This window comes from Rhinoraja longicauda, chromosome 3, assembly GCF_053455715.1.
Source record: "Rhinoraja longicauda isolate Sanriku21f chromosome 3, sRhiLon1.1, whole genome shotgun sequence".
Lineage (NCBI taxonomy): Eukaryota > Metazoa > Chordata > Chondrichthyes > Rajiformes > Arhynchobatidae > Rhinoraja > Rhinoraja longicauda.
In genome coordinates this window covers 89,148,722-89,175,695 of record NC_135955.1, presented here as the reverse complement: position 1 = coordinate 89,175,695, position 26,974 = coordinate 89,148,722, and the positions used below count along the sequence as shown (strand labels likewise).

The 26,974-nt window shown below is 47.8% G+C and overlaps 1 protein-coding gene across 1 annotated transcript in view; it reads left to right on the top strand.

The window, feature by feature from the left end:
* LOC144592168 (uncharacterized) overlaps positions 1 to 26,974 on the top strand; it is a 77,867-nt gene that overhangs the window by 24,857 nt on the left and 26,036 nt on the right. The window contains exons 2-3 of the mRNA XM_078396621.1: positions 24,088 to 24,224; positions 26,838 to 26,937. Coding sequence (XP_078252747.1) covers positions 24,090 to 24,224; positions 26,838 to 26,937 — 235 coding nt within the window. The 5' untranslated portion in view covers positions 24,088 to 24,089. The remainder of the gene's footprint in view (positions 1 to 24,087; positions 24,225 to 26,837; positions 26,938 to 26,974) is intronic.

Genomic DNA, 26,974 nt, shown 5'->3' with positions numbered 1-26,974 from the left:
ACCACCGCGGCTGCCCTATTTTCTGCATTTTTCCAGAGTTTGCTGCAATTTCTTGCAGCCTTGGATGGAGCTGTTCCCAAACCATGGATCTCAATAAAATGCTGTGTCCTCCCTTCCCTGCTGTGCATCAGATATAACCGTCAAATTTATTGCAAGGAGCAAACAGATATATACTGGGGCCAAGAGTGCATGAGATAAGATGGGCATGCTCAAGGAACCACAAGGTCTCTTCTGTGGCAAAATTAACTGCAGATGCAGGTTCAAATTGAAGGTCGACACAAAATGCTGGAGTAACTCAGCGGGTCAGGCGGCATCTCAGGGGAGAAGGAATGGGTGATGTTTCGGGTCGAGACCCTTCTTCAGACTGATGTCAGGGGAGCGGGCGGGACAAAGATAGGATGTAGTAGGAGACAGGAAGACAGTGGAAGAACTGGGAAGGGGGAGGGGAAAGAGCATAGAGTTGGATCTTCAGACTTTTCTTCTTGTTCTTTTGCTCCGAGCATTCTCTTGGCCTTTATGGGTTGACGGCTGTGGAGAGCACTGGATCTCTGATTTGTTTCCGGTGCTACCAACCTGCATTTTGGACCCAGATTGCAACGCTAATTGAAACGAGGCTTTTTGGTCCGGTTTCCTCCCACATTCCAAAGACGTGCAGGTTTGTAGGTTAATTTGGCTTCGGTTCATATAGGGCGGTGCTAGTGTACAGAGATCGCTGGTCGGCACGGACTCAGTGGGCTGAAGGGCCTGTTTCTGCGCTGTCTCTCTAAACTGAACTAAAACAGTATGAGCAAACTGGATTTCATACTCTACCAGCTAATTTGCGTTGCTAAAATGTAAAGTTGTTCTCTCTTTGTTGGAGTTCCTTGGGTCGGTTCTGCAATCTTTTATGGAGAGCACGTTGAAGGAAGGTTCATTGTTCAAGGTTCACTTCTTTGTTTGATTAACTGTTCAGTCACTTTTTGTCTGGTACGGATTTCCTTTCATTGTTTACCGATGGTCTAGCCTGCTTTTATTAAAGCATGTTCCTCTTTTTCTTTGTTTCCTGCCCTTCAAATCTCCTGCCTTAAATCTGGTGTTTATTCACAAGAACGAGACTTCCTTCCATTGAAGTAAATGTCCAACTCAACTGCAGTTGTGAGGTATTCTAATAATGAAAGAGTGGCAGAGATACCTAGAACATAAAACTGTGCAGCACAGGTAGAGGTCTGAAGAAGGGAACCGAACCGAAACGTCACCTGGACCTATGATGAGCGTTTGTTGGCACTGGGCCTGTACTCGCTGGAGTTTAGAAGGATGAGGGGGGATCTCATTGAAACTTACCGAATAGTGATAGAGTGGATGTGGAATGCCTGCTCCTATCACCTATGAACGCAAGGTAAAATGGAGAAGAGAACGCTGGGAGGTAGGAGAGGTGGGATGAACCACGGCAGGTAGAAGGTGAACACAGGCGAGGGGGGGATTTTGAACACAGGTGGTTGGACCAAGGTCAGAGATGAAAATACAGAAGGTGTGAAACAAAAGGATTGACAAGTTGCAAATTGTGAAGCCCGAGGAAGGAATGCAAGTGGAAAGGGGGGGATAAAGAGGGGAAATAGGTGCCAGTCCAGGTGGGGCACACGGGAGAGGGAGAGATGGAGGTTTCAGGTGATCAGTTTAAGAAATTTCAGCTTATTGGTTTAAGAATTTGCCTGATTAAATAAACCAAAGATTAAATCAGTTAAACAAGTCACACCAGCATCATTATTCATCAAGACATCCTGATACATTTGTACATCTATGTATATAGACAATAGACAATAGGTGCAGGAGGAGGCCATTCGGCCCTTCGGCCCTTCGAGCCAGCACCGCCATTCAATGTGATCATGGCTGATCATTCTCAATCAGTACCCGTTCCTGCCTTCTCCCCATACCCCCTGACTCTGCTATCCTTAAGAGCTTGATCTAGCTCTCTCTTGAATGCATTCAGAGAATTGGCCTCCACTGCCTTCTGAGGCAGAGAATTCCACATTAAAGCTTCCAAAGTTACTAATCTACAATTCTAATTACATGATGTTTGTTTTGCTCCTGCAAAGTGCCCAGCAGCTTTTTATGCTGGAAGTGCCACATAAATATAGGGCAGCATGGTGGCACAGCAGTAAAGTTGCTGCCTTACCAGAGCCAGAGACCCGGGTTCTCCCTGTGACTGTGGGTTTTCTCTGAGATCTTTGGTTTCCTCCCACATTGCGAAGATGTGCAGGTTTGTTGGTTAATTGGCTTGGGTTTGTATACTTGGTATAAGTGTGGATTGTCCCTGGTGTGTGTAGGCTTGGGTTAATGTGCGGGCGGGCATGTGCGGTGTGGACTCGGCGGCCCGAAGGACTGTTTCCACGCTGTATTTCTAAAACAAAAACTAAATGTTGAGTATAGGAGCAAAGAGGTCCTTCTGCAGTTGTACAGGGCCCTAGTGAGACCGCACCTGTAGTCCTGTGTGCAGTTTTGGTCTCCAAATTTGAGGAAGGATATTCTTGCCATTGAGGGCGTGCAGCGTAGGTTTACTAGGTTAATTCCCGGAATGGCAGGACTGTCATATGTTGAAAGACTGGAGCGACTAGGCTTGTATACACTGGAATTTAGAAGGATGAGAGGGGATCTTATCGAAACATAAAAGATTATTAAGGGGTTGGACACGTTAGAGGCAGGAAACATGTTCCCAATGTTGGGGGGGTCCAGAACCAGGGGCCACAGTTTAAGAATAAGGGGTAGGCCATCTAGAACTGAGATGAGGAAAAACTTTTTCAGTCAGAGAGTTGTAAATCTGTGGAATTCTCCGCCTCAGAAGGCAGTGGAGGCCAATTCTCTGAATGCATTCAAGAGAGAGCTAGATAGAGCTCTTAAGGATAGCGGAGTCAGGAGGTATGGGGAGAAGGCAGGAATGCGGTACTGATTGAGAATGATCAGCCATGATCACATTGAATGGTGGTGCTGGCACGAAGGGCCGAATGGCCTAGTCCTATTGTCTATTGTACCGCGATTTCTGTTTGGCACGTATAGAAAAATGTTAATGAATGAATGCAAAAATCTGATATTCAACACGGGACGGTACAGTGGTGCAACTGGTAGGGTCCCTGCCTCACAGCGCCAGAGACCTGGGGTCGATCCTGACCTCACTTGCTGTCAATGTGGAGAGTGCACATTCTCCGTGATCGCATGGGGTTTCCTCCGGGTCCCTCCCACATCCCGGAAGTCATAGCCACAGATTTAAAGGACGTCCTTTTAAGAAATTTCTTTTGTCAGAAGATGGTGAATCTGTTGAATTCTTTGCCACAGAAGGCTGTGGAGGCCAAGTCGGTGGATATTTTTAAGACAGAGATAGATAGATCCTTGATTAGTACGGCGTCAGAGGTTATGGGGAGAAGGCAGGAGAATTGGGTTAGGACGGAGAGATAGATCAGCCAATATTGAATGGTGGGGTAGGCTTGATGGCCTAGTAGAATGGCCTAATTCTATTATTCCTTATGATCCCCAAAATGTGTGGGTTTGTAGATTAACTGGGTTCTGTAAATTGTCCCCAACCTGTGTGGGGCAGGTTCTTTTTCCACCGAAACACAGTGGCAAGAACCCAGAACATGCTGCCAGGGGTGACTGTGGAGGCCGATACCACAGTATCTGAACAGTCTGAAGCAAAGATAATAGAACAGAGCAAGATAGACCACTCGACCCTAAAAACTGTAGTACGTCATGGCGCCATTTTAGTAGGCAGAAACATTTAAAAAGAAAAATAACAAAAATCTGTGAAATGATAGATGAGATATATTCTGCATTTTTATGGTATCATCACATGTACTGTTCCCCCAAAACATTGATTACACTGCGAACGGCGGGTTTTGCCGACTAAAATGGCGGACGTTCCGCTCCTCTGCGTACTACACTTCAGTATAGGCGATTTCAATGGAGTGGTCCATCTTGCTCCTCTAGTATCTTTGGTCTGAAGAAGGGTCTTGACACGAAACGTCAGCCATTCCTTTTCTCTGGAGATGCTGCCTGTCCCACTATTACTCCAGCATTTTGTGTCTAAACCAGCATCTGCAGTTCTTTCCTTCACAGATACCACAGTGGCGTTTAAGAGGCTTTTAGAAAGGCACATGGATACGGTGAGATAAGGATCATATGTAGGCAGGGAAGATTAGTTTAACTTGGCTTTATAGTCAGCACAGATACATTGGGCTGAAGGGCCTGTTCCTAGAGTCATAGAGTCCTACAACACAGAAAGAGGCCCTTCGGCCCATCGTGTCCGTGCCGCCCGTTACCAAACACAGTCTAATTTTAATCCCATTTTCCCGCATTTGGACCGTAGCCCTGAATGTTGTAGCATTTCAAGTGCCCATCCAAATGCCTCTTAAACGTTGTGAGTGTTCCCGCCTCCACCACCACCCCAGGCAGCGAGTTCCAGACTCCAACCACCCTCTGGGTGAAAAAGTTCTTTCTCACATCCCCCCGAAACCTCCCTCCCCTTACCCTGTATCTATGTCCCCTTGTTGTTGAACCTTCCACCAGTGGAAGAAGTTCCCCGCCATCTACCTTATCTATGCCCCTCATGATCTTGTACACCTCGATCATGTCCCCTCTCAGCCTTCTCATAGCCGAGGCCCTTCATCCCTGGCAGCATCCTGGTGAATCTCCTCTGCACCCTCTCCAAAGCTATCACATCCTTTCTATAATGTGGTGACCAGAACTGTACACAATACTCCAGCTGTGGCCTCACCAGTGTTCTGTACAATTCCATCATTACCCCCCTACTTTTATATTCGATGCCCCGGCTAATGAAGGCCAGTAACCCATATGCCTTTTTGACCACCCTGTCCACCTGTCCTGCTGCCTTCAAGGACTTGTGTACCTGTACTCCAAGGTCCCTCTGTACCCCTGTCTTCCCTAGGGTCCTTCCATTCATGGTGTACTCCCTCTCCAAGTTATTCCTGCCAAAGTGCATCACCTCGCACTTTTCAGGATTAAATTCCATCTGCCACTGCTCCGCCCATCTGACCATCTCATCTATATCTTCCTGCAGCTTGCAGATCCCTTCCTCGCTATTCACCACCCCCCCTACCTTTGTGTCATCTGCAAACTTGCTGATCATGCCCTGTACGTTGACATCCAGATCATTAATGTAGATTACAAACAGTAAGGGACCCAACACCGATCCCTGCGGCACCCCACTGGACACCGGCCTCCAGTCACAGAAGTAACCTTCTACCATCACCCTCTGCCTTCTGTCACTAAGCCAGTTTTTTTATCCATTTTGCCAAGGTGCCCTGGATCCCATGGGCTCTTACCTTCTTGACTAGTCTCATGTGTGGGACCTTGTCCTGTGCTGTACTGTTCTAAGGCTTAATTCTGTCCACCCCGAGTCCCTTACTGCTATTTATAAATAAGGCCAGATAGGCAGTGGATTAGATGCTGATCATTTTCCCCAAACTCCAAAAGATTTAAGGGCCTGTCCCACTTAGGCGATTTTAAGGTGACTAGGCTGTCGCCGACAGTTTGCCGGGGTGTCGTGGGCATGATCGTGAGGAGTCTTCCAAAGATCGTAGTGGATCTCAGCGCGTCGCCGAGAAATCAAACAGTTTGAAATCTCTCGGCGACAGCTGGCTTGTCGCCAGGTATCGTTGCTTATTGCGGTCGCTGTCGCCTGCTGTCCCCAGGTTTGATAGGTTCTCTTAATGCATTTAGAAGCACATAATATTAAAATAAGTAAAGTCATTTCAAAATACCATAAAATGTTTGTGTTTAACCAATTTATTTACCGTCAGGACATTTGACAGGTAGATTGGAGGCGACAGTTTGACGGTCAGGTAAGCGTGGGAATTTTCGTGATGTTTTTGGCCTCAGCCATTACATTTAAAGTGGGGTCCAAACCCAGATATGCAACCCAGAAACCAGATATGCATCTCCCATACATTTTCAAAGAATGCCCACACACTTTTCACAAAAATCCACTGAACCAATTTTTTTTTTAATACAGCAATTAGTAAACTGGAAGTAAATCCGGTTTATTCCTTGTTACAGTGAAGCTTGGTTTTTAAGTAACCTATAGTTCAAAACTCTCAAGTACTTACCGACTTGTCAGTGATTTTAGCGAAAATTAGGACGCCGGAGAAGCATTGACAGCGTGGGAATTTTCACGATGTTTCAGAAGACGGTGTAATCTCGACCTGACTCGGCATTGTCGTGGTCATTGTCGTCGGGTGAAAGAAAAGTTCGGCGATCTGCTACGACTTTGACAGTCGCCGGCAGTCGCCTTAAAGATCGCCTAAGTGGGACAGGCCCTCAACTCAGGCAAACACAAAATGGTTTTCATGCAAGCACTGTGTACAAATATGTAGTTTGCATAAGCAGAATCTAGAGAAATAACACGTGGTTTCATTGTTCACTGAAATAAATTCATAAGTTGCAGGAGCAGAATTAGGCCATTCGGCCCATCAAGTCTACTCCGCCATTCAATCATGGCTGATCCATCTTTCCCTCTCAACCCCATTCTCCTGCCTTATTTCCATAACCCCTGACACCCGGACTAATCAAGAGGTTATCTATCATTGCTTTAAAAATATCCATTGACGGCCTCCACAGACTTCCGTGGCAATGAATTCCACAGATTCACCACGCTCTAGCTAAAGAAATTCCTTCTTATCTTCTTTCTAAAGGAACATCCCTTAATTCTGAGTCTATGGACTCTGGTCCTCCCACTGGTGCAAACATCCTCTCCACATCCACTCTATCCAGGTCAATGAGATCATTTAGACCAAATTCAGTAAACCAAAAACATACAGGTTCATTGGCTTGGTGTATGTGTAAATTGTCCCTAGTGTGTGTAGGACAGTGTTAATGTACGGGGATCGCTGGTCGGCGCGGACTCAGTTGGCCGAAGGGGCTGTTTCCGTGTTGTATCTCTAAACTAAACAAAAAAATAGTTATCACCCTTTTAACCGTCTGGGGATGGCACAAGGCGAGCCTATTAAACAAGATTTTCAATGTTTTTCAAAAACCATTTCAATGAAATAAAAAAAAATCCATGGAATTCATATTTAATGCATTCTGCAAAGTTTCTGAAAAGCTCCAGATGTTTTGAGGTGTGATACGAATACCAAACAACATTTAAACTACTCGAGGAATAACAATGTAAAATGTACCAGCCTCATATTTGCTTTGTGAAAGAGACTGCAAGCATACTAACAGGAACGATAGTTCCCTTGTGATAGACACAAAATGCCGGAGTAACTCAGTGGGACAGGCAGCATCGCTGGAGAAAGGAATGGGTGATTTTTTTTCGGGTGGAGACACTTTTTCTCACCGAGACCCTTCTTCTGACGCTTTCCTTCTCTCCAGAGATGCTGCCAGCTGCTCCAGCATTTTGCATTCATCTTGAGGGTAAAACAACATCTGTAGTTGCTCCCTGCACGTTCTAACAGGATATCCAGCTCGATCTTTGCCCAGGGCTTTCATGTTTCACTGTGACAGGAATATTTAAACTGTCCCATTTATGCAGGACGTGGCTTTTCTGTTATATACACAGAGCGTGCTGGGTGTCTGGTACATGTTGTCGGGCCTAGTGGTGGTGGCAGACAAGATGGTGGCATTCAAGAGGCTTTTATATAACCACACGGATGTGCAGGGAATGGAAGGACATCGATCAGGAGCAGGCAGAGAAGATTAGTCTAACTTGGCATCATGTTTGGAACATGCATTGTGGGCAGAATGGCCTTTACCTGTGATAGACACAAAATGCCAGAGTAACTTAGGCCAGGCAGCGTCTCTGAAGTAAAGGAATAAGTTCATAAGTTCTAGGTGCAGAATTAGGCCATTAGGCCCATCAAGTCTATCCCGCCATTCAATCATGGCTGATCTACCTTCCCCTCTCAACCCCATTCTCCTGCCTTTTCCCCATAACCCCTGACACCTGTACTAATCAAGAATCTATCTATCTCTGCCTTAAAAAATTTCACTGACTTGGCCTCCACAGCCTTCTGTGGCAATGAATTCCACAGATTCACCACCCTCTGACTAAAGAAATTCTTCCTCGTCTCCTTCCTAAAGGAACGCCCTTTAATTCTGAGCTATGACCTCTGGTCCTCGACTCTCCCACTAGTGAAAACATCCTCTCCATGTCCACTCTATCCAGGTTTTTCCACTATTCTGTACGTTTCAATGAGGACCTAGGTTAATTCCCGGAATGGCGGGACTATCATATGTTGAAAGACTGGAGCGATTAGGCTTGTATACACTGGAATTTAGAAGGATGAGAGGAGATCTTATCGAAACGTATAAGATTATTAAGGGGTTGGACACGTTAGAGGCAGGAAACATGTTCCCAATGTTGGGGGAGTCCAGAACAAGGGGTCACAGTTTAAGAATAAGGGGTAGGCCATTTAGAACTGAGATGAGGAAAAACTTTTTCAGTCAGAGAGTTGTGAATCTGTGGAATTCTCTGCCTCAGAAGGCAGTGGAGGCCAATTCTCTGAATGCATTCAAGAGAGAGCTAGATAGAGCTCTTAAGGATAGCGGAGTCAGGGGGTATGGGGAGAAGGCAGGAACGGGGTACTGATTGAGAATGATCAGCCATGATCACATTGAATGGCGGTGCTGGCTCGAAGGGCCGAATGGCCTCCTCCTGCATCTATCGTCTATTGTCTAAGAACCCCCTCATCCTTCTAAACTCCAGCGAGTACAGGCTCCAGTGCCAACAAACGCTCATCGTATGTTAACCCACTCATTCCTGGGATCATTCTCTTGGGGAGTTGCTGCAATGCATTCTTTAGATGGTACAAACTGCTGCTGCTACATGTTGGTGGTGGAGTGAGTGAATCGGTGTAGCTCGAGGGCTGCTATGTCCTGTGTGATGTTGAGATTCCTATGTGCTGTTTGAGCTGCATTCATTCACACAAGTGGGAAGTATTTCATCGCGCACCTGACTTGAGTCTTGTCGATGGTGGACAGGCTTGGTGGAATGCTCCCCCCCCCCAGCGGGTCAGGCGGCATCCCTGGAGAGAAGGAATAGGTGACGTTTTGGGTCGAGGCCCTTCTTCAGACTGATGTCAGGGGAGTGGGCTGCACAGAGATAAAATGTAGTTGGAGTGAGTAAGGCTGGTCAGAGGACTGGGAAGGGGAAGGGGATGGAGAGAGGGAAAGCAAGGGCTACTTGAAGTTAGAGAGGTCATTGGTGTAGGCTACCCCAGCGAAATATGATGCACTGGGCCTCATTCTGACAATGGAGGAGGCCCAGGGCAGAAAGGTCAGTGTGGGAATGGGAGGGGGAGTTAAAGTGTTGAGCAACCAGGAGATCAGATAGGTTTAGGCGTACTGAGCGTAGGTGTTCAGCGAAATGATCACCAAGCCTGCTCTTGGTCTCGCCAAGAGTCCACACCTGGAACAGCAGGTACAGTAGATGAGGTGGGAGGAGGTGCAAGTGAACCTCTGCCTCACCTGAAAAGACTCTGGATCCTTGGACGGAGGCGAGGGAGGAGGTATAGGGGCAGAGTGTTGCATCTCCTGCGGTTGCACAGGGGAAAGTACCTGGGGAGGGGGTGGTTTGGGTGGGAAGGGACGAGTTGACCAGGGGTGGAGATGGGAAAATGTGGCTAGTAGTGGGATCCTGTTGGAGGTGGCGAAAATGTCGGAGGATTATGTGCTGTATCCGACGGCTGATGGGGTGGAAGGTGAGGACAAGGGGGACTCTGTCCCTGTTACGAATGGGGGGAGGGGGAGCAAGAGCGGAGCTGCGGGATATCAAGGAGACCCTAGTGAGTCTATAATGGGAGGGGGGAACCCCCGTTCCCTAAAGAATGAGGACATCTCCGATGACCTGGTATGGAAAACCTCATCCTGGGCTCAGATGCGGCGTAGACGGAGGAATTGGGAGCAGGGGATGGAGTCTTTTCGGGAAGCAGGGTGGGAAGAAGTGTAGTCTAGATAGCTATGGGAGTCGGTGGGTTTATAATAGATGTCTAGTCCATAGTCTGTCTCCTGTGATGGAGATGGTGAGATCTAGAAATGGTAGGGAGATGCCGGAGATGGTCCAAGTGAATTTGAGTGCAGGATGGAAATTAGTCGTAAAGTCGATGAAGTCAGTGGGTTCTGCATGAGTGCAAGAGGTAGCACCAATGCAGCCATCAATGTAGCGGAGGTAGAGTTCGGGGATAGGGCCAGTGTACACCTGGAACAGTGATTGTTCAACGTACCCTACAAAGAGGCAGGCATAGCTGGGGCCTATGCGAGTGCCCATAGCTATAGACAATAGACAATAGACAATAGACAATAGGTGCAGGAGTAGGCCATTCAGCCCTTCGAGCCAGCACCGCCATTCAATGCGATCATGGCTGATCACTCTCAATCAGTACCCCGTTCCTGCCTTCTCCCCATACCCCCTCACTCTGCTATCCTTAAGAGCTCTATCCAGCTCTCTCTTGAAAGCATCCAACGAACTGGCCTCCACTGCCCTCTGAGGCAGAGAATTCCACACCTTCACCACTCTCTGACTGAATTTGGAGGAAATGGGAGGAGTTGAAGAAGAAGTTGTTAAGGATGAGGACCAGCTCTCCTGGGCGGAGGAGAGGGTTAGTAGACGGAAATTGGCTGGTTCTACGGTCGAGGAAGAAACGGAGGGCTTTAAGACCTTCCTGGTGGGGGATGGAGGTGTAGAGTGACTGGACATCCATAGTAAAGATGAGGGAGTGGGGGCCTGGAAAACGGAAGTAATTGAAGAGACGAAGGGCATGTGAGGTGTCTTGGACATAGGTGGAGAGGGATTGGACCAGGGGGGATAGGATGGAGTCGAGGTATGTGGAAATTAATTCAGTGGGACATGAGCAAGCAGAAACGATGGGTCTGTCGGGGCAGTTCTGTTTGTGGATTTTGGGGAGAAGATAAAATCAGGCCGTGTGGGGCTGGGGAACGATAAGGTGGAAGGCAGAGAGCTGGAAGTAATTAAATCAGAAATGGTGTGTGATATTAAGGTCTGGTGCTCGTCTGTGGGGTCATGGTCCAAGGATAAGTAAGAGGAGGTTTCTGAGAGTTGTCACCAGGCCTCAGCCCAGTCGAGGTCAGCACGCCAGACTACCACTGCGCCTCCCTTGTCGGCAGGTTTGATTATCATGTCTGGGTTGCTGCAGAGTGAGCGGAGGGCTGTACGCTCGGTGGGTGGTGGGGAGAGGTTAGAGTAGTCAAGGGGAGTGGAAAAGTTGAGACAGTTAATGTCACGTCGGCAGTTGGAAATAAAAAGGTCTAAAGTGGGTAGATGGCAATCCGGGGGAGTCAATAGACAATAGGTGCAGGAGGAGGCCATTCGGCCCTTCGAGCCAGCACCCCCATTCAATGTGATCATGGCTGATCATTCTCAATCAGTACCCCGTTCCTGCCTTTTCCCCATACCCCCTGACTCTGCTATCTTTAAGAGCTCTATCTCGCTCTCTCTTGAATGCATTCAGAGAATTGGCCTCCACTGCCTTCTGAGGCAGAGAATTCCACAGATTCACAACTCTGACTGAAAAAGTTTTTCCTCATCTCCGTTCTAAATGGCCTACCCCTTGTCCTTAAGACCAAGAGGAGGGGGTCTGGTGGAGACGGGAGAATGTGTCGTCACTGGGTGGTGAGGACTTGCCAGAGAGAAATGTTTCCATGAAATTTCATAGAACCTTTTTGTGTTAGCCATGGCTCCGTGATGGCAATTTTATCTTTTGAGTCTGAAACGTGTGGGTTCTGGTTTTGCCACACTTGAACATCAGTCTATTATGTTTCTGCTTCAGTGCAGTATGACAAGATTTCTGCATCGCTGGAGGTGCCACTGTTCAGATGTTAGCCAACACCATTTAAAATAAAACCTTTCTACAAATGTTATTACCAGTCAGTGGCACTTGATGCGATTTATTGTAACTGGTCAACAATAAGATACTGATGCAGTTGTACAACTTGTTTGTTGCCAAGCAGATTAAGATGAATTATTTTATGCAGAAATCGTACTGTTTAGAAGTGGTTTGAATTCATGCGTACTTTAGTTTAGAGATACAGCTCGGATGCAGGTCCTCCGGCCCACCGAGTCCGCGCTGACTAGCGATCCCTGCGCACTAACACTATCTTACACAAGAGGGACAATTTACAATTTACAGAAGCCAATTAATCTACAAACCTGTATGTCTTTGGACTGTGAGAGGCCTGACCCGCTGAGTTATGCGGCACGGTGGCGCAGCGGTAGAGTTGCTGCCTTACAGCGAATGCAGCGCCTGAGACTCGGGTTCGATCCTGACTACGGGCGCCGTCTGTACGGAGTTTGTACGTTCTCCCCGTGACCTGCATGGGTTTTCTCCGAGATCTTCGGTTTCCTCCCACACTCCAAAGACGTACAGGTATGTAGGTTAATTGACTGGGTAAAACGTAAAAATTGTCCCTAGTGTGTTTAGAATAGTGTTAATGTGCGGGGATCGCTGGGCGGCGCGGACTCGGTGGGCCGAAGGGTCTGTTTCCGCGCTGTATCTCTAAATCTAACAAAAAAATCTAAAATTGTTACTCCAGCATTTTGTGTCTGTCTTCAGTTTAAACCAGCATCTGCAGTTCCTCCTTACACTGGCTGTGTGCTATGCTGGTTGAATAGACCGGTCCCCAATTAGCATGGGGGTGGCCCACCCAGTGTTTCTCCCCTCACTCAGCACACACTCCATTTCAGCTCCCTCCACTCACTACATTCTCTGTCAATAGACAATAGGTGCAGGAGGAGGCCATTCGGCCCTTAGAGCCAGCACCGCATTCAATGTGATCATGGCTGATTATTCAGTACCCCGTTCCTGCCTTCTCCCCATACCCCCTGACTCCGCTATCCTTAAGAGCTCTATCTAGCTCTCTCTTGAATGCATATCAGAGAATTGGCCTCCGCTGCCTTCTGAGGCAGAGAATTCCACAGATTCACAACTCTCTGACTGAATTTTTTTTTCCTCGTCTCAGTTCTAAATGGCCTACCCCTTATTCTTAAACTGTGGCCCCTTGTTCTGGACTCCCCCAACATTGGGAACATGTTTCCTGCCTCTAACGTGTCCAACCCCTTAATAATCTTATACGTCCCTGCATGTCTTGGCTAGTACTTAAAATCACTCAACCAACAGCCATAGCAATATATCCTCCCTGGTCAGCAGGGGTGGAGTGCTGCCAGAGCTCACCGGAGCAGCGCACCTGTGTGTAAAAAAAACCCCCAAAAAAACCCCAAAAAACCCCAAAATAAACAGCGGGGAATTTAACAAGGGCCGCTCCGGTACCAGTGACAACTCCGGCACCTAAAAAATTAGCACTGCAACACTGCTGGACAGTAGTCACATTAAGTAATTTGTGCGAGCTTGCTCTGTGCAAATTGGCTGCGAAAGTCTTCAGTATCAGAACAATAAGCTGGCACGGCACGGTGGCGCAGCGGTAGAGTTGCTGCCTTACAGCGCCAGAGACCCGGGTTCGATCCAGACTATGGGTGCTGTCTGTACAGAGTTTGTACATTCTCCCAGTGACTGCGTGGATTTTCTCCAGGTGCCCCGGTTTCCTCCCACACTCCAAAGACGTACAGGTTTGTAGGTTAATTGGCTTCGGTAAGTTGTATGGGGTGATCGCTGGACTCAGTTGGCCGAAAGGCCTGTTTTCGCGATGTATCTCTAAACTCTAATGTCTGAATAACCCAAAAATACTTCAGGACATCCCACAACATAAATTCAAACCCCTCTTCAAAGCAGTATGATTTCTGCGTAAAGATAATTAATCACCCGTCTTTGACAGCAAACAAGCTGTACAACTTCATCAGCATCTTGTACTTCATTGATCGCCCTGTTGCTGTAAATCACATCAAGTGCTACTGACTGGTAATAAAATTCATTCTGATCGCATCCAGACTACAGCAGCCATCCAATCTTCAAAGAATGCCAGCATCTTCCACTTAGAATTGGACTGAGGAGAAAGTAATTCTTCACTTGAGGGGCTGCCTCGGAAGTGAATTTGCCGCTGGAATGATGTTGAATCCAAAACCTCTCTCATTCCCTCTCTCTCCATCCCTCCCCCACCCTGGTCATCCTACTAGGTTCACTGTCGGCTTGTTTAGTTTCACTCATTATAGAGACATATAAAGTTCATAAAATTCATAAGGGATTGGACAGGCTAGATGCAGGTAAAATGTTCCTGATGTTGGGGGAGTCCAGAACCAGTGGTCACCGTTTAAGAATAAGGGGTAGGCCATTTAGGACTGAGATGTGGAAAAACTTTTTCACTCAGAGAATTGTGAATCTGTGGAATTCTCTGCCACAGAAGGCCGTGGAGGCCAATTCACTGGATATTTACAAGGGAGAGTTAGATTTGGCTCTTGGGGCTAAAGGAATCAAGGAATATGGGGAGAAAGCAGGAACAGGGTACTGATTTTGGATGATCAGCCATGATCACATTGGTGGTGCTGCCTCAAAGGCCTACTCCTGAAACTATTTTTCTATGTTACTTTCACTCCTCCTTTTCCGCAGCCAACAATGGACAACTGGGGGCTCCACTTTTCCTTGATCATCCTTGCTGGCTTTTATTTATTCTAACTCTGAGCTAGGAGTGTTACTGCCTGATCCTCAGCTTATGGTTGAGAGGGAACAAAAGATCAGCCATGATTGAATAGCAAGGTAGATTCGATGGGCTGAATGGCCAAATTCTGCTCCTATGTCTTATGGTTTGCCACGTGTGGGAGTGCTTTGTATCATTGCTCTTAAAATTGAGGGATTGTAATGGGCACATAGCGAAAGCGTACTTGAAAATGAAGAAATTGCCAGGAGACACAACCGAATAGTGAAAGGCCTGGATAGATTGGAAGTGGAGAGGATGTTTCCACTAGTGGGGAGAGTCTATGGCCAGATTAATTCCGCTCCAATGACTTTAGAGATAGTGGAGAAATGGGCCCTTCGGCTGTTTGAATCTCGGACTGAAGAAGGGTCTCGACCCTTCATCTGCAGTTCCTTCCTGCACTCCAGCCTCCCTTCGATTGCCTCCATCTACACTTTGTGTTTCCTTGGCATAATCAAGGCCCAGTCTCGCCCCGGTCACTCCTCCCCTCTCCCATCAGGCAAGAGTTACAGATGTGTAAGAAGCCTAAGAAGACGAGTTACATAAGCGCACTTCCAGATGCAGGAACAGTTTCTTCCCAGCTGTTATCGGGCAACTGAACAAGCTAGAATGTGGTCCTGACCTCCCCTAGACCTCTTTGGAGACCTTTAATCGGACATTTATGTTCCATCTTGGGGCGGCATGGTGGCGCAGTGGTAGAGCTGCTGCCTTACAACGCCAGAGACCTGTGTTCGATCCTGACTATGGGTGCTGCCTTTGTACGTTCTCCTTGTGATCGTGTTGGTTTTCTCCGGATGCACCGGTTTCCTCCTACGCTCGAAAGATGTGCAGGTTTGTAGGTTCATTGGCTTCTGTAAATCGGCTTCAGTGTGTAGGATACAACTGGTGTACAGACAGTAGGTGGGACTGTTCGGTGAATTTTTGTAACTTTGTCGGCGCCAGAAACGTGGTGACTCTTGTCTACTGCCTAGGTGAGGTCAGCGACATGTTTTTACTGGGTTGTATGCAAAACAAAGCACTTCACTGTTTTGAGGTACGTGTGACAACTCTGTATCATTGAGTATCATTCGTTGACTCAATGGTCAGCACGGACTTGGTGGGCCAAAGGGCCTGTTTCCACACTATCTTTCTTAGGTTCTTGTTCTCGGAGCAGAATTAGTCCAGTCGGCCCATCAAGTCTACTCCGCCATTCAATCACGGCTGATCTATCTTTCCCTCTCAATCCCAATTAAGAGAGGCCCATTTTCAGAAAAAAAGAACGTTCTTTTACAAGGAGATGAGGAGGAATTACTTTGGTCAGAGGGTGATGAATCTGTGGAACTCATTGCCGCAGAAGGCTGTGGAGGCCAAGTTAGTAGATATTTTTAAGGCAAAGATAGATAGATTCTTGATTAGTATGGGTGTCAGGGGTTATGGGGAGAAGGCAGGAGAATGGGGTTAGGAGGGAGAGATGGATCAGCCATGATTGAATGGCGGAGTATACTTGATGGGCCGAATGGCCGAATTCTGCTTCTACAACTGCTCCTTCTTCCCATAACCCCTGACACCCGTACTAATCAATAACCTGTCGATCTCCGCCTTAAAAACATAGCTGTCTGTGGCGATGAATTCCACAAATTCCATCTTTAAACTAAACACTAAATGTTGTACCTTTTATCTGCACACTGGACAGCTTGATTGTATTCATGTATAGTCTGACTGGATAGCATGCAAACAAAAGCTTTTCACTGTACCTAGGTACATGTGACAATAAATCAGCTAATGGCATGTTGGCCTTCATGACAAGAGGAGTTGAGTATAGGAACAAAGATGTCCTTCTGCAGTTGTACAGGGCCCTAGTGAGACCGCACCTGGAGTACTGTGTGCAGTTTTGGTCTCCAAATTTGAGGAAGGATATTCTTGCTATTGAGGGCGTGCAGTGTAGGTTCACTAGGTTAATTCCCGGAATGGCGGGACTGTTGTATGTTGAAAGACTGGAGTGACTGGGCTTGTATACACTGGAATTTTGAAGGATGAGAAGGGATTTTATTGAAACATATAAGATTATTAAGGGATTGGACACGTTAGAGGCAGGAAGCATGTTCCCAATGTTGGGGGAGTCCAGAACCAGGGGCTACAGTTTAAGAATAAGGGGTAGGCCATTTAGAACGGAGATGAGGAATAACTTTTTCACTCGGAGAGTTGTAAATCTGTGGAATTCTCTGCCTCAGAAGGCAGTGGAGGCCGATTCTCATGATGCTTTCAAGAGAGAGTTAGATAGAGCTCTTAATGATAGCGGAGTCAGGGGGTATGGGGAAAAGGCAGGAACGGGGTACTGATTGAGAATGATCAGCCATGATCACATTGAATGGCAGGGCTGGCTCGAAGGGCCGAATGGCCTCCTCCTGCACCTATTGTCTATTGTCTAATAATAAACTAAACTAAACTGCAGACTATGATGTGCAGGTTGTCCTCTGCAGTTGAGCAGAATCCAGCACTGGTCAATCGATGGTTTTCTCGTGTACTCACTATAATGGGTTACGGCTCCTCGCTCTGCTCTGACTCTGGGAACTGGGGCCTGCGTGTTTGTTTTCCCTGTTCAGTCGTTGCTTGTTGCGGGGCATTTTGCAGCGTCCTCTTGCACGCAGCCTTTCCGCCCGAGTGATTGCGGGTTGAGTTTGTGCCCCTGGCAATATTCCCTCCGCTCGCCCCACACATCCTTCAACCAATGGCAGCTGGGACTCGAGTGCGCTCGAATGGGTGATCTCTATTTAAAATGACAGCTGTGTTGTGCGGATGAGTGGCGCATCAGACTTGCTTACACAGTTGGCCAGCAGAAAGAAAAGACATGGGAGTCAGAAAATGTACGGTCTAAATGGCCTAGATTCTTCCCGGGTGCTCCGAGCTCAATCCTGGTCTGTTTGTGTCCCTGGCGCAGGGACCCAGGGTCATAAGTGATAGGAGCAGAATTAGACCATTCGGCCCATCAAGCCTACTCTGCCATTCAATCACGGCTGATCTATCTCTCCCTCCTAACCCCATTCTCCTGCCCTCTCCCCGTAACCCTTGACACCCGTACTAATCAAGAATCCATCTACCCCTGCCTTAAATATATCCACTGACTTGGTCTCCACAGCCACCCTCTGACTAAAGAAATTCCTCCTCCTCTCCTTCCTAAAGGAACACTCTTTAATTCTAAGGCTGGTGGTGCTGACTCGAAGGGTCAAATGGCCTCCTCCTGCACCTATTTTCTATGCTATGACCTCTAGTCGTAGAGACTCCCACTAGTGGAAGCATTCTCTCCACATCCACCCAATCCAAGCCTTTTGATCCTGACTGCGGGTGCTGTCCCTATGGACCCTCCCCATTACCGCATGGCTTTTCTCCGGGTGCTCCGGTTTCCTCCCACATCCCAAAGACGTGCAGGTTTGTAGGTTAATTGACTTCTGTAAAAATGCCCCGGTGTAAGATGCAAAAGTGGGATAACATAGAAATAGTATAGGGATGTTTAATGGTCAGTGTGGACTCTTTGGGCCAGAGGGCTTGTTTCATTTCTGTGGTCTCCCTGTCTCGACTTTTCTGATCTGATTTAATCCTCTGGGTTTCGATCATGACCCTCGGAACGTTTTCTCTCTGAAGCATTACTTTAAATCCACAAGTGATGCGACCATGAATAATCATGGATGTAACTGGGAATACATACTAACGCTCAATATGAGATGTGTTTTCAAGAGAGAGTTAGATTTAGCTCTTGTGGCTAAGGGAATCAAGGGATATGGGGGGGAAAAGCTGGAACGGAGTGCAGATTTTGGATGATCAGCCATGATCATATTGAATGGCGGTGCTGGCTCAAAGGGCCGAAGGGCCGAATGGCCTCCTGCACCTATTTTCTATGTTTCTAAGGATTTAATGCAGCGTTCAAGCCAGGTAGAGTAGAGTGTTCAGCAGGTAGAGCTCCGGCCTCACACTGCCACAGACCCGGACTTCATCCTGATCTCGGGTGCTGTCTGTGTGGTGTTTGCACGTTCTCCTTGTGGCCACCTGGGTTTCCTCCCACATCCCACAGGCATGTGGGGTTTGTAGGTTAATTAGCCTCCATTAAAATTGACCCTTGGAGTGTCGGAAGTGGGGATAACATAAAATAAAGACTTGAGCGGGTGAATGATTATTGGTGTGAAATTGTTGGGCCGAAGGGCCTGCTTCTATGCTGTATCTTTCAATCAATTGTTAAGACCTCAGACTTTAGAGAGCTACAGCACGGAAACAGGCCTTTCGGCCCACTGAGTCCATGCTGGCCATCGATCACCCCGTACACTAGCACTATCTTGCACACCAGAGACAACTTATGATTTTTGTTTTACCGAAGCCAATTAACCTACAAACCTGTACGTCTTTGGAGTGTGGGAAGAAACTGGAGATCCTGGAGAAGACCCACGCGGTCACGGGGAGAACGTACAAACTCCATGCAGACAGCACCCGTAGTCAAGATGGAACCCGGGTCTCTGGCGCTGTAAGGCAGCAACTCTACCGCTGCGCCGCCATCCCGCACTGTTTAATGGAGAGCTGAGCAATTCTTCCAGTAGTCAGGCCACCTTCAGGTCCGAAGGTCTCAACTTGAAACATCACCCATTCCATCTCGCCAGAGATGCTGTCTGTCCCCCTGAGTTACTGCAGTCTTTTGTGAAATGTAAATATAGTACTCTGTAAACAATATAATATAATAAAGAAGTTCTGTATGTACATACACACATAAAATAATAATGCAAAAAGAAAAAAGCAATGCCCCCAAATCTGTGTAGTTCAGAGCTTGTTTGGAGGTTGTTGTGTTTAATAGGGCGGTACGGTGGCGCAGCGGTAGAGTTGCTGCCTTACAGCGAATGCAGCGCCGGAGATTCAGGTTCGATCCTGACTACGGGTGCCGTCTGTACGGAGTTTGTACGTTCTCCCCGCGACCTGCGTGGGTTTTCTCCGACATCTTCGGTTTCCTCCCACACTCCTAAGACGTACAGGTATGTAGGTTAATTGGCTGGGCAAATGTAAAAATTGTCCCTCGTGGGTGTAGGATAGTGTTAGTGTGCGGGGATCGCTGGGCGGCGTGGACCCGGTGGGCCGAAGGGCCTGTTTCTGCGCTGTATCTCTAAATCTAAATCTAAAAATAGCCTGATGGCTGTAGGGAAGAAGCAGCTGCGGTACAGTTTTCAGGCTCCTGTACCACCTTCCTGATGGCAGGGGTGAAATGAGTGTGTAGGCAGGGTGGTGCGGGACTCTGATTATGCTGGCTGCCTTTTAGAGGCAGCGACTCCGGTAAATCCCTTCGATGGTGGGGAGGTCAGAGCTGGTGATGGACTGGGCAGTGTTCACAACCATCGGCAGTCTTCTTCGCTCCTGAGCATTCAAGTAGCCGAACCAGGCCGTGATGCAACCAGTCGATATGCTCTCTACTGTACACCTGTAGAAGTCAAGTTTATTTTACACATACACGATGTGCAGTGAAATGAAAGTGGCAATGCTTACGGATTGTGCAAAGAAAATTACAATTACAGCATATAAATTAAGATTAATACAGAGAAAGAAAAAAATTAGTCCCTGGAGTTATAATAATTAACAGTCCTGATGGCCTGTGGGAAGAAACTCCGTCTCATCCTCTCCGTTTTCACTGCGTGACAGCGGAGGCGTTTGCCTGACCGTAGCTGCTGGAACAGTCCGTTGCTGAGGTGGTGGGGGTCCCTCATAATCTTGCTTGCTCTTGATCTGCACCTCCTCATGTTCAAGACCAGCGCTTCCAGCTGCGACACTGTGCTGCCTTCCAAATGTTGGTGTTAGTTTGAGCCTATTGTCTCTCTGATGGTAATGGGATGAATGAGAAGCTGATGGGAGTTTTTTAATGCCGCTTGAAGGAGACCTCTAGTCTTCTAGATTCAAGTCTTGTGGGAACCTCTGCGTCTAACTGAATGGGCAGAGAGGGCTGAAATGTAATGCTTTGTATAAAAGACATGTACATACAACAATGTACATTATTCTTTAATGTCTAGTTAGGTTGTGTTGGGGTATTAGATGGAAGCTTAAGCAAATCTGAAATATAAAGCCATGCCCATTCAAGAAACCAGCAGGGATCCAGAACATGAAACAGAGAACAGTTCAACACAAGAATAGGCCCATTGGTCAACAATGTCAACGTTTATAAGTTGTAGGAGCAGAATTAGGCCATTCGGCCCACAAAGTTTACTCCACCATTCAATCATGGCAGATCTATCTTTTCCTCTCAACCCCATTCTTCTGATTCTCCCCATAACCCCATTACACCCCTATTAATCTAGAATCTGGCAATCTCCACCTTAACAATATCCATTGACGGCCTCCACAGCTCTCTGTGGCAATGAATTACACAGAATTCACCAATCTCTGACTCAAGAAATTCCTTCTCGTCTCCTTTCCACCATGATGCCAAGACCATCATTGTGCAAACAAAAACTTGCCCTTGACGTGCAGTCTTTGAGCATTCTTATTGGTCACTTTCCCCTGTGGTCTACTCCCCCCTCAGCACCCGTCATGTCCCCTGCATTTTCGCCTTCCTACCACCTCCATCTACTATATCCTTGGCTGTTCACTCAGCCTGTTGCTATGTCCCGAGACATCTCTGTCTCCCTTGTAATTCCACTGCCGCCTAGTATTGTATCATCAAAAAACGTATATCTGATACTGGGAAACCCTCGTCTGATTCAACATTGGGCGTCACGGTAGCGCAGCGGTAGAGTTGCTGCTTTACAGCGAATGCAGCGCCGGAGACTCAGGTTCGATCCTGACTACGGGTGCTGCACTGTAAGGAGTTTGTACGTTCTCCCCGTGACCTGCGTGGGTTTTCTCCGAGATCTTCGGTTTCCTCCCACACTCCAAAGACGTACAGGTATGTAGGTTAATTGGCTGGGTAAATGTAAAAATTGTCCCTAGTGGGTGTAGGATAGTGTTAATGTACGGGGATCACTGGGCGGCACGGACTTGGTGGGCCGAAAAGGCCTGTTTCCGGCTGTATATATATGATATGATATGATATGATATGATATTTCCTCAATTCTCTGCACACTAGGTTTGTTTAACGACACGAGGGGCACCTTAGTGAAGGTCTTCCTAAAAGTCCAAATACACCACATCAACTTGTTTAGTTTATTATTGTTCTGTGTACAGTGAAAAGCGTGTGTCGGAAGGAACGGCAGATGCTGCTTTATACCGATGATAGGCACAAAGTGCTGGAGTAGCTCAGCAGGCCAGGCCAGGCCAGGCCAGGCCAGGCCAGAAAGAGGATGGGTGTCATTTCAGGTCTGAACCCCACCTCAGTCTGCTAGTTGCATAGACGGAGTCCAGTCTGAAGAAGGGTCCCGACCCGAAACGTCACCCATCATTTTTCTTCTGAGATGCTGCCTGACCTGCTGAATTACTCTAGCACTTTGTGTCTATCTTCAGTGAAAAGCTCGTTAAGTGTGCTATCCAGTCATTTCTTTGCCCTTAACTATTGCTGATTACAACCACTTTAAAAAAAATACAACAGATTTGTCAAATGTGATTTCTCTTTCATAAATCCATGTTGACTTTGCTCAATAGTATTATTGATTTCTGATTTATGAGTGTCTGGTTATCATCTCAATAATGGATCTGAGCATTGTCTCTTTTACCAACGTCAACTCTGTTTCAGTGGGTTTTTTCCCTTCCCTATTTTTGGAGAGAATGGGGTTACTGATATCTTCCAATCTGTGAGAACATTTCTAGAATCTACAGAATTTTGACAACTGGTCCTTCGAGTATTTCCACAGCTGTCTCCAAATGGAGGTCACCAGGCGATTTATTGTCTTTCTGTCCCATTAATTCATCCAATACTATTTTTAGTATTCCAACTAGACCAAGTGGGCCCAAACCTCTCCTGCAGCACCCTGTCCTCCCCCCTCTCTCCTCAACCCTCCCCTCCCCTCCCCTCTCCCCTTTCCCTTCTCCCCCACTCCCCCCTCCCTCCCTCCCTCCTCCCCTCCCCCTCCCCTCCTTTTAAACTTAAAAATGTGGATAACTTTAAAAATATAACACCGATTTCAATAAAACTACTTGCATTATCACTAAAGTGACAATGGTGAGTAAGGTGGGCCTAAAATGGTCACGCTATCGTGTACCGTTTTGGCTGAAGTTCAGTCACAAACAAGATAACAAACGAGAGTTTTAGTATACAGAATACTAATCGAGGATTAGGTTTGGGTTTAAGTTTATTATTGTCACGTGTACCGAGGTACAGTGACAAGCTTTGTTTTGCATGCAATCCAATCAGAGCTTATAATACTACAGCTCCACCACTTTTTTTTGTTTTGTTTTCTTCCCCGGCTCCTATAATCCAGACAAAATTACGAGAGCGCACTTGAAATCCCGCCTTGAGGTCCCCTGAAAAATGTGGTGCCTAAGCCGGGTTAGGCGGCCGACCTCTACTTCATCGGGACATCCGCGCCGATCGGTGGGTCGAATTTGCCTCCTGCGGCTGGAGCTCTGGAACTCCAGCCCGGCCGGAGCTGGCAGATCCGATCCCTTCGGTGACTTCCACGGCCGACTGTGTGGGCCGGTGTCTCGGACCCCCCCACAAGGCCGTGACCACTGTTGGTCCAGCAAAACAGATAATACGGCAAGGTTCTGGAACCAAGGGGGACAGAAAATCAGTGGTGGACATGTAGGCGTAAATACATTGGAGTCAAACTTGGGTACAATAAATGGAGCAAAGGGGAAGACACCGAGTACAGACTATAGTCTCAGCATTGTAGCGCAGCAGTTCCATAGACAAAGTCCAACGTCCGCAATGGGACACAATCCTAGCTTTGGAAGGACCATTCTGAATGATGACAAGACAACAACTTGTGGCTTGAAGCCCAGTTCTAGCAGGATGCCCTGCTACAGATAGATTGCGATTTTCATAGAAGCATTTAGCAATCAGTACAGGAAGTAAGTGACAGGTGTATCTGAGGGGATGCTGCTGCAAAAAGACAACTCTATTATCGACTGAAGAAGTCAAGTCAAGTCAACTTTATTTGTCACATACATATTATACAAGATGTGCAGTGAAATGAAAGTGGCAACGCCTGCGGATTGTGCCAAAACTACAAAACAGAATAGAACATTTTTATTTAACACGCACAAAAAAAAAATTAATACAGTAAATTAAATTAGTCCCTGGTGATATGAGAGTTAACAGTCCTGATGGCCTGTGGGAAGAAACTCCGTCTCATCCTCTCTGTTTTCACAGCGTGACAGCGGAGGCATTTGCCTGACCGTAGCAGCTGGAACAGTCCGTTGCTGGGGTGGTAGGGGTCCCCCATAATGTTGCTAGCTCTGGATCTGCACCTCCTGGTCTCCACCCGAAACGTCGCCCATTCCTTCTATCCAGAGATGCTGCCTGTCACGCTGAGTTACTCCAGCATTTTGTGTCTATCTTTGATTTAAATCAGCTTCTACAGTTCCTTCCTACACAAACTGTATTATTGTGTTTTCTTTTTGTGTGGACAGGGATGGCATTCCCAGTGGATCTGCTCGCTGAGCTGGACTATGAAGATATTGAGCATTCAGCAGAGGAATACATGTCCAGCCTGCTCTACGGTGACCCTGACAAGCTGGAGTATTTCACACTACCCAACAGAAGGAAGGTAAAAGACGTAGCACATATAGAGATTTAAACATAAGCTTATTGTGCTGGAAACTCTCAGCAGGGCAGCACAGTGTGGCAACGGTAGAGTTGCTGCCTTGAGTCCCGGGTTCGATCCTGACTCCAGGTGCTGAAAAACGTACCAAACATTTGTCTCGCCGTTCGCTTTCAGTTACGTCACATTTCGAGCACTTGAGTGCTTCTACCTTTTTTTTTTTACTGCTGTCAGCCACAAATCTCTGCCTCAGAAGGCAGTGGAGGCCAATTCTCTGAATGCATTCAAGAGGGAGCTAGATAGAGCTCTTAAGGATAGCGGAGTCAGGGGGTATGGGGAGAAGGCAGGAACGGGGTACTGATTGAGAATGATCAGCCATGATCACATTGAATGGCGGTGCTGGCTCGAAGGGCCAAATGGCCTCCTCCTGCACCTATTGTCTATTGTCTATTTCTATCTCTTTAGTTGTCAGTGTGATTGATTGGATGTTAACCTGAGTACTCTTGGCAACAAATCAGTTGCAAAAAAAAGTTTTGGGATTTTTTTTTCTTCTCTCTGATCCAATCTGCTCAGTGAGCACATCCAAAAGCAAGATGTTGATGATGCTATAAATCTAAAATGTAAACGGAAAATCTTGCAAGTTTCAGGCACCACTTGGGGGGAGAGAAACAAAGTTAATGTTCTTGATTAGTGTGGGTGTCAATAGTTATGGGGGGGGTGGGGGAGGCAGGAGAATGGGGTTAGGAGGAAGAGATAGATCAGCCAGGATGATTAGACTTGATGGGCCGAATGGCCTAATTCTGCTCCTATCACATGAACTTAATGCTTCAGATTGATGACAAACAATCAGAATGGGAAAGGTTTGGTGTGAACAACAAGAAGCAAATAAAGGTGCAAGGAAGGGGAGAACATAAGGGAAGGTCTGACAGCCATTTTGTTTTATATCTGGTTACTTTCTGCTCATTAAAATGGACATTTTGACCTTGTAGCAGCATTTGCCTGCCAAGGTGATTTAAAATGCTGGTGTGGCGAAATGAAGGCAAGAAGTCAGGTATTTCGGGAGGGATTTATTTGTTGTTGTTCTCTAGTCCGGTCGAGTCTGCAAGAGAAATTGCGCCTAAAATCCCGTCCTTTATCCCTGTAGCTAAGGACCGCCCCCCTGGACTGGTCCATTCCTGTGCTGAGGGGTTCGACATTGGTGTGGCCCGACCCTTGGGAGCCGCCACAGGACACCCCCCCCCCCCCCCATAACCGGAGGAACGAAACGCACCGGCGGTCGTACAACCCGACCGGACCGCGTACGAAAATCGGCCGACAGAGAGGCCGGCGTAGGCACAGGTGGAGGGAGCCGTGAAGGGGGGTGACCTCACAGCCGAGGCTGGGCAACCCGCACCGGTTGGTCGATGTCCAAGTGCGCCGGCTTTAAGCTGTCAATTGACACGGCTTCCGGCCGGCCCCCCATGTCCAAGACAAAGGTTGTCTGTCCGTGCTCCAACACCCGGTACGGGCCCTCGTACGGCCTCTGGAGTGGCGTCCGGTGGGCGTCACGGCGCAGGAACACATAGGCGCAGTCCCGGAGGGCCGATGGCACGTGCGGGCGGAATGTCCCGTGGCGGGATGTTGGCACGGGCGCGAGCTTGCCAACTCGCTCTCGAAGGCGCTGTAGGGTGGATGAGGGCGGTTCCTCCTGCCCTGGAGACGAGGGCACGAACTCCCCGTACACGAGCTCCGCTGAAGATGAGGCCAGGTCCTCCTTAGGCGCAGTCCGGATGCCCAGCAAGACACACGGTAGTACGTCTATCCGGTCCGGGCCGGAGAGTTGCACCTTCAGCGCTGCCTTGAGCTGCCGGTGGAACCTCTCCACCAGGCCGTTGCCAGCGGGTGATAGGCCGTGGTGTGGTGCAGTCGCACACCCAACAGGTGAGCCATGGCCGACCACAGCTCAGAGGTGAACTGTTGGCCGGGGGGGTCCTCGAGGAACTCGGTGACCTCTTCGGCCGTGTCCTGGTCAAGGGCTCCCACCAGGTAGAAATAGCGGGTGTCGTCCGTCATAATGCCCCACAGCTGGAACTGAGCCTCTGCCTGCTGAAACCGGACACGAGGCTGGGTGGTCCAGAACGTCGGTAGTTTAATGGAGACAGCGTCGAGAGACAGGGCCTGGTCGGCCTGTGTGGCGGACGGACGGGTGGCTCTGTGTTTCGACTCCATTACGACACCAATGCAGTGTCGGGGTCACCAATGTGGCACGTCGATAAGCCTGAAATAAAGGCGAGGAGCCAGGTATTTCGGGAGGGATTTATTCGTTGTTGTTCTCTACTCCGGTTGAGTCTGCAAGAGGGAGATCGCGCCTAAAATCCCATCCTTTATCCCCGTAGCTAAGGGCTGCCCCCCCTGGATTGGTCCATTCCCATGCCGAGGGGTTCGGTAGTGGTATGGCCAGACCCTTGGGAGCCGCCACACTGGCTTGATTTTTGGACTAGTCAAGAACTAGTTCAAAGTACTAGTCAAGAAGGAGAAATCCATGCTAATGGACTAGTCTGAGCTAGAATGGTTTGTGAGAAGAGGTGATTTGTTTTTATTGTCTTAAGAGCCAAATTGACATGTGTTTCTTGAACACAGATTCCAGTTAGTCTGTCGTCCATTGCTTTTGTTCCACTCTATGGTGGTGATTCGATGTATAAAATTCTGGCCTTGTTTGCTCCGGAAAGTCAATTCACAGGTTAGTGCTGTGTGTTTCCAATGAAGAGGACACTTCA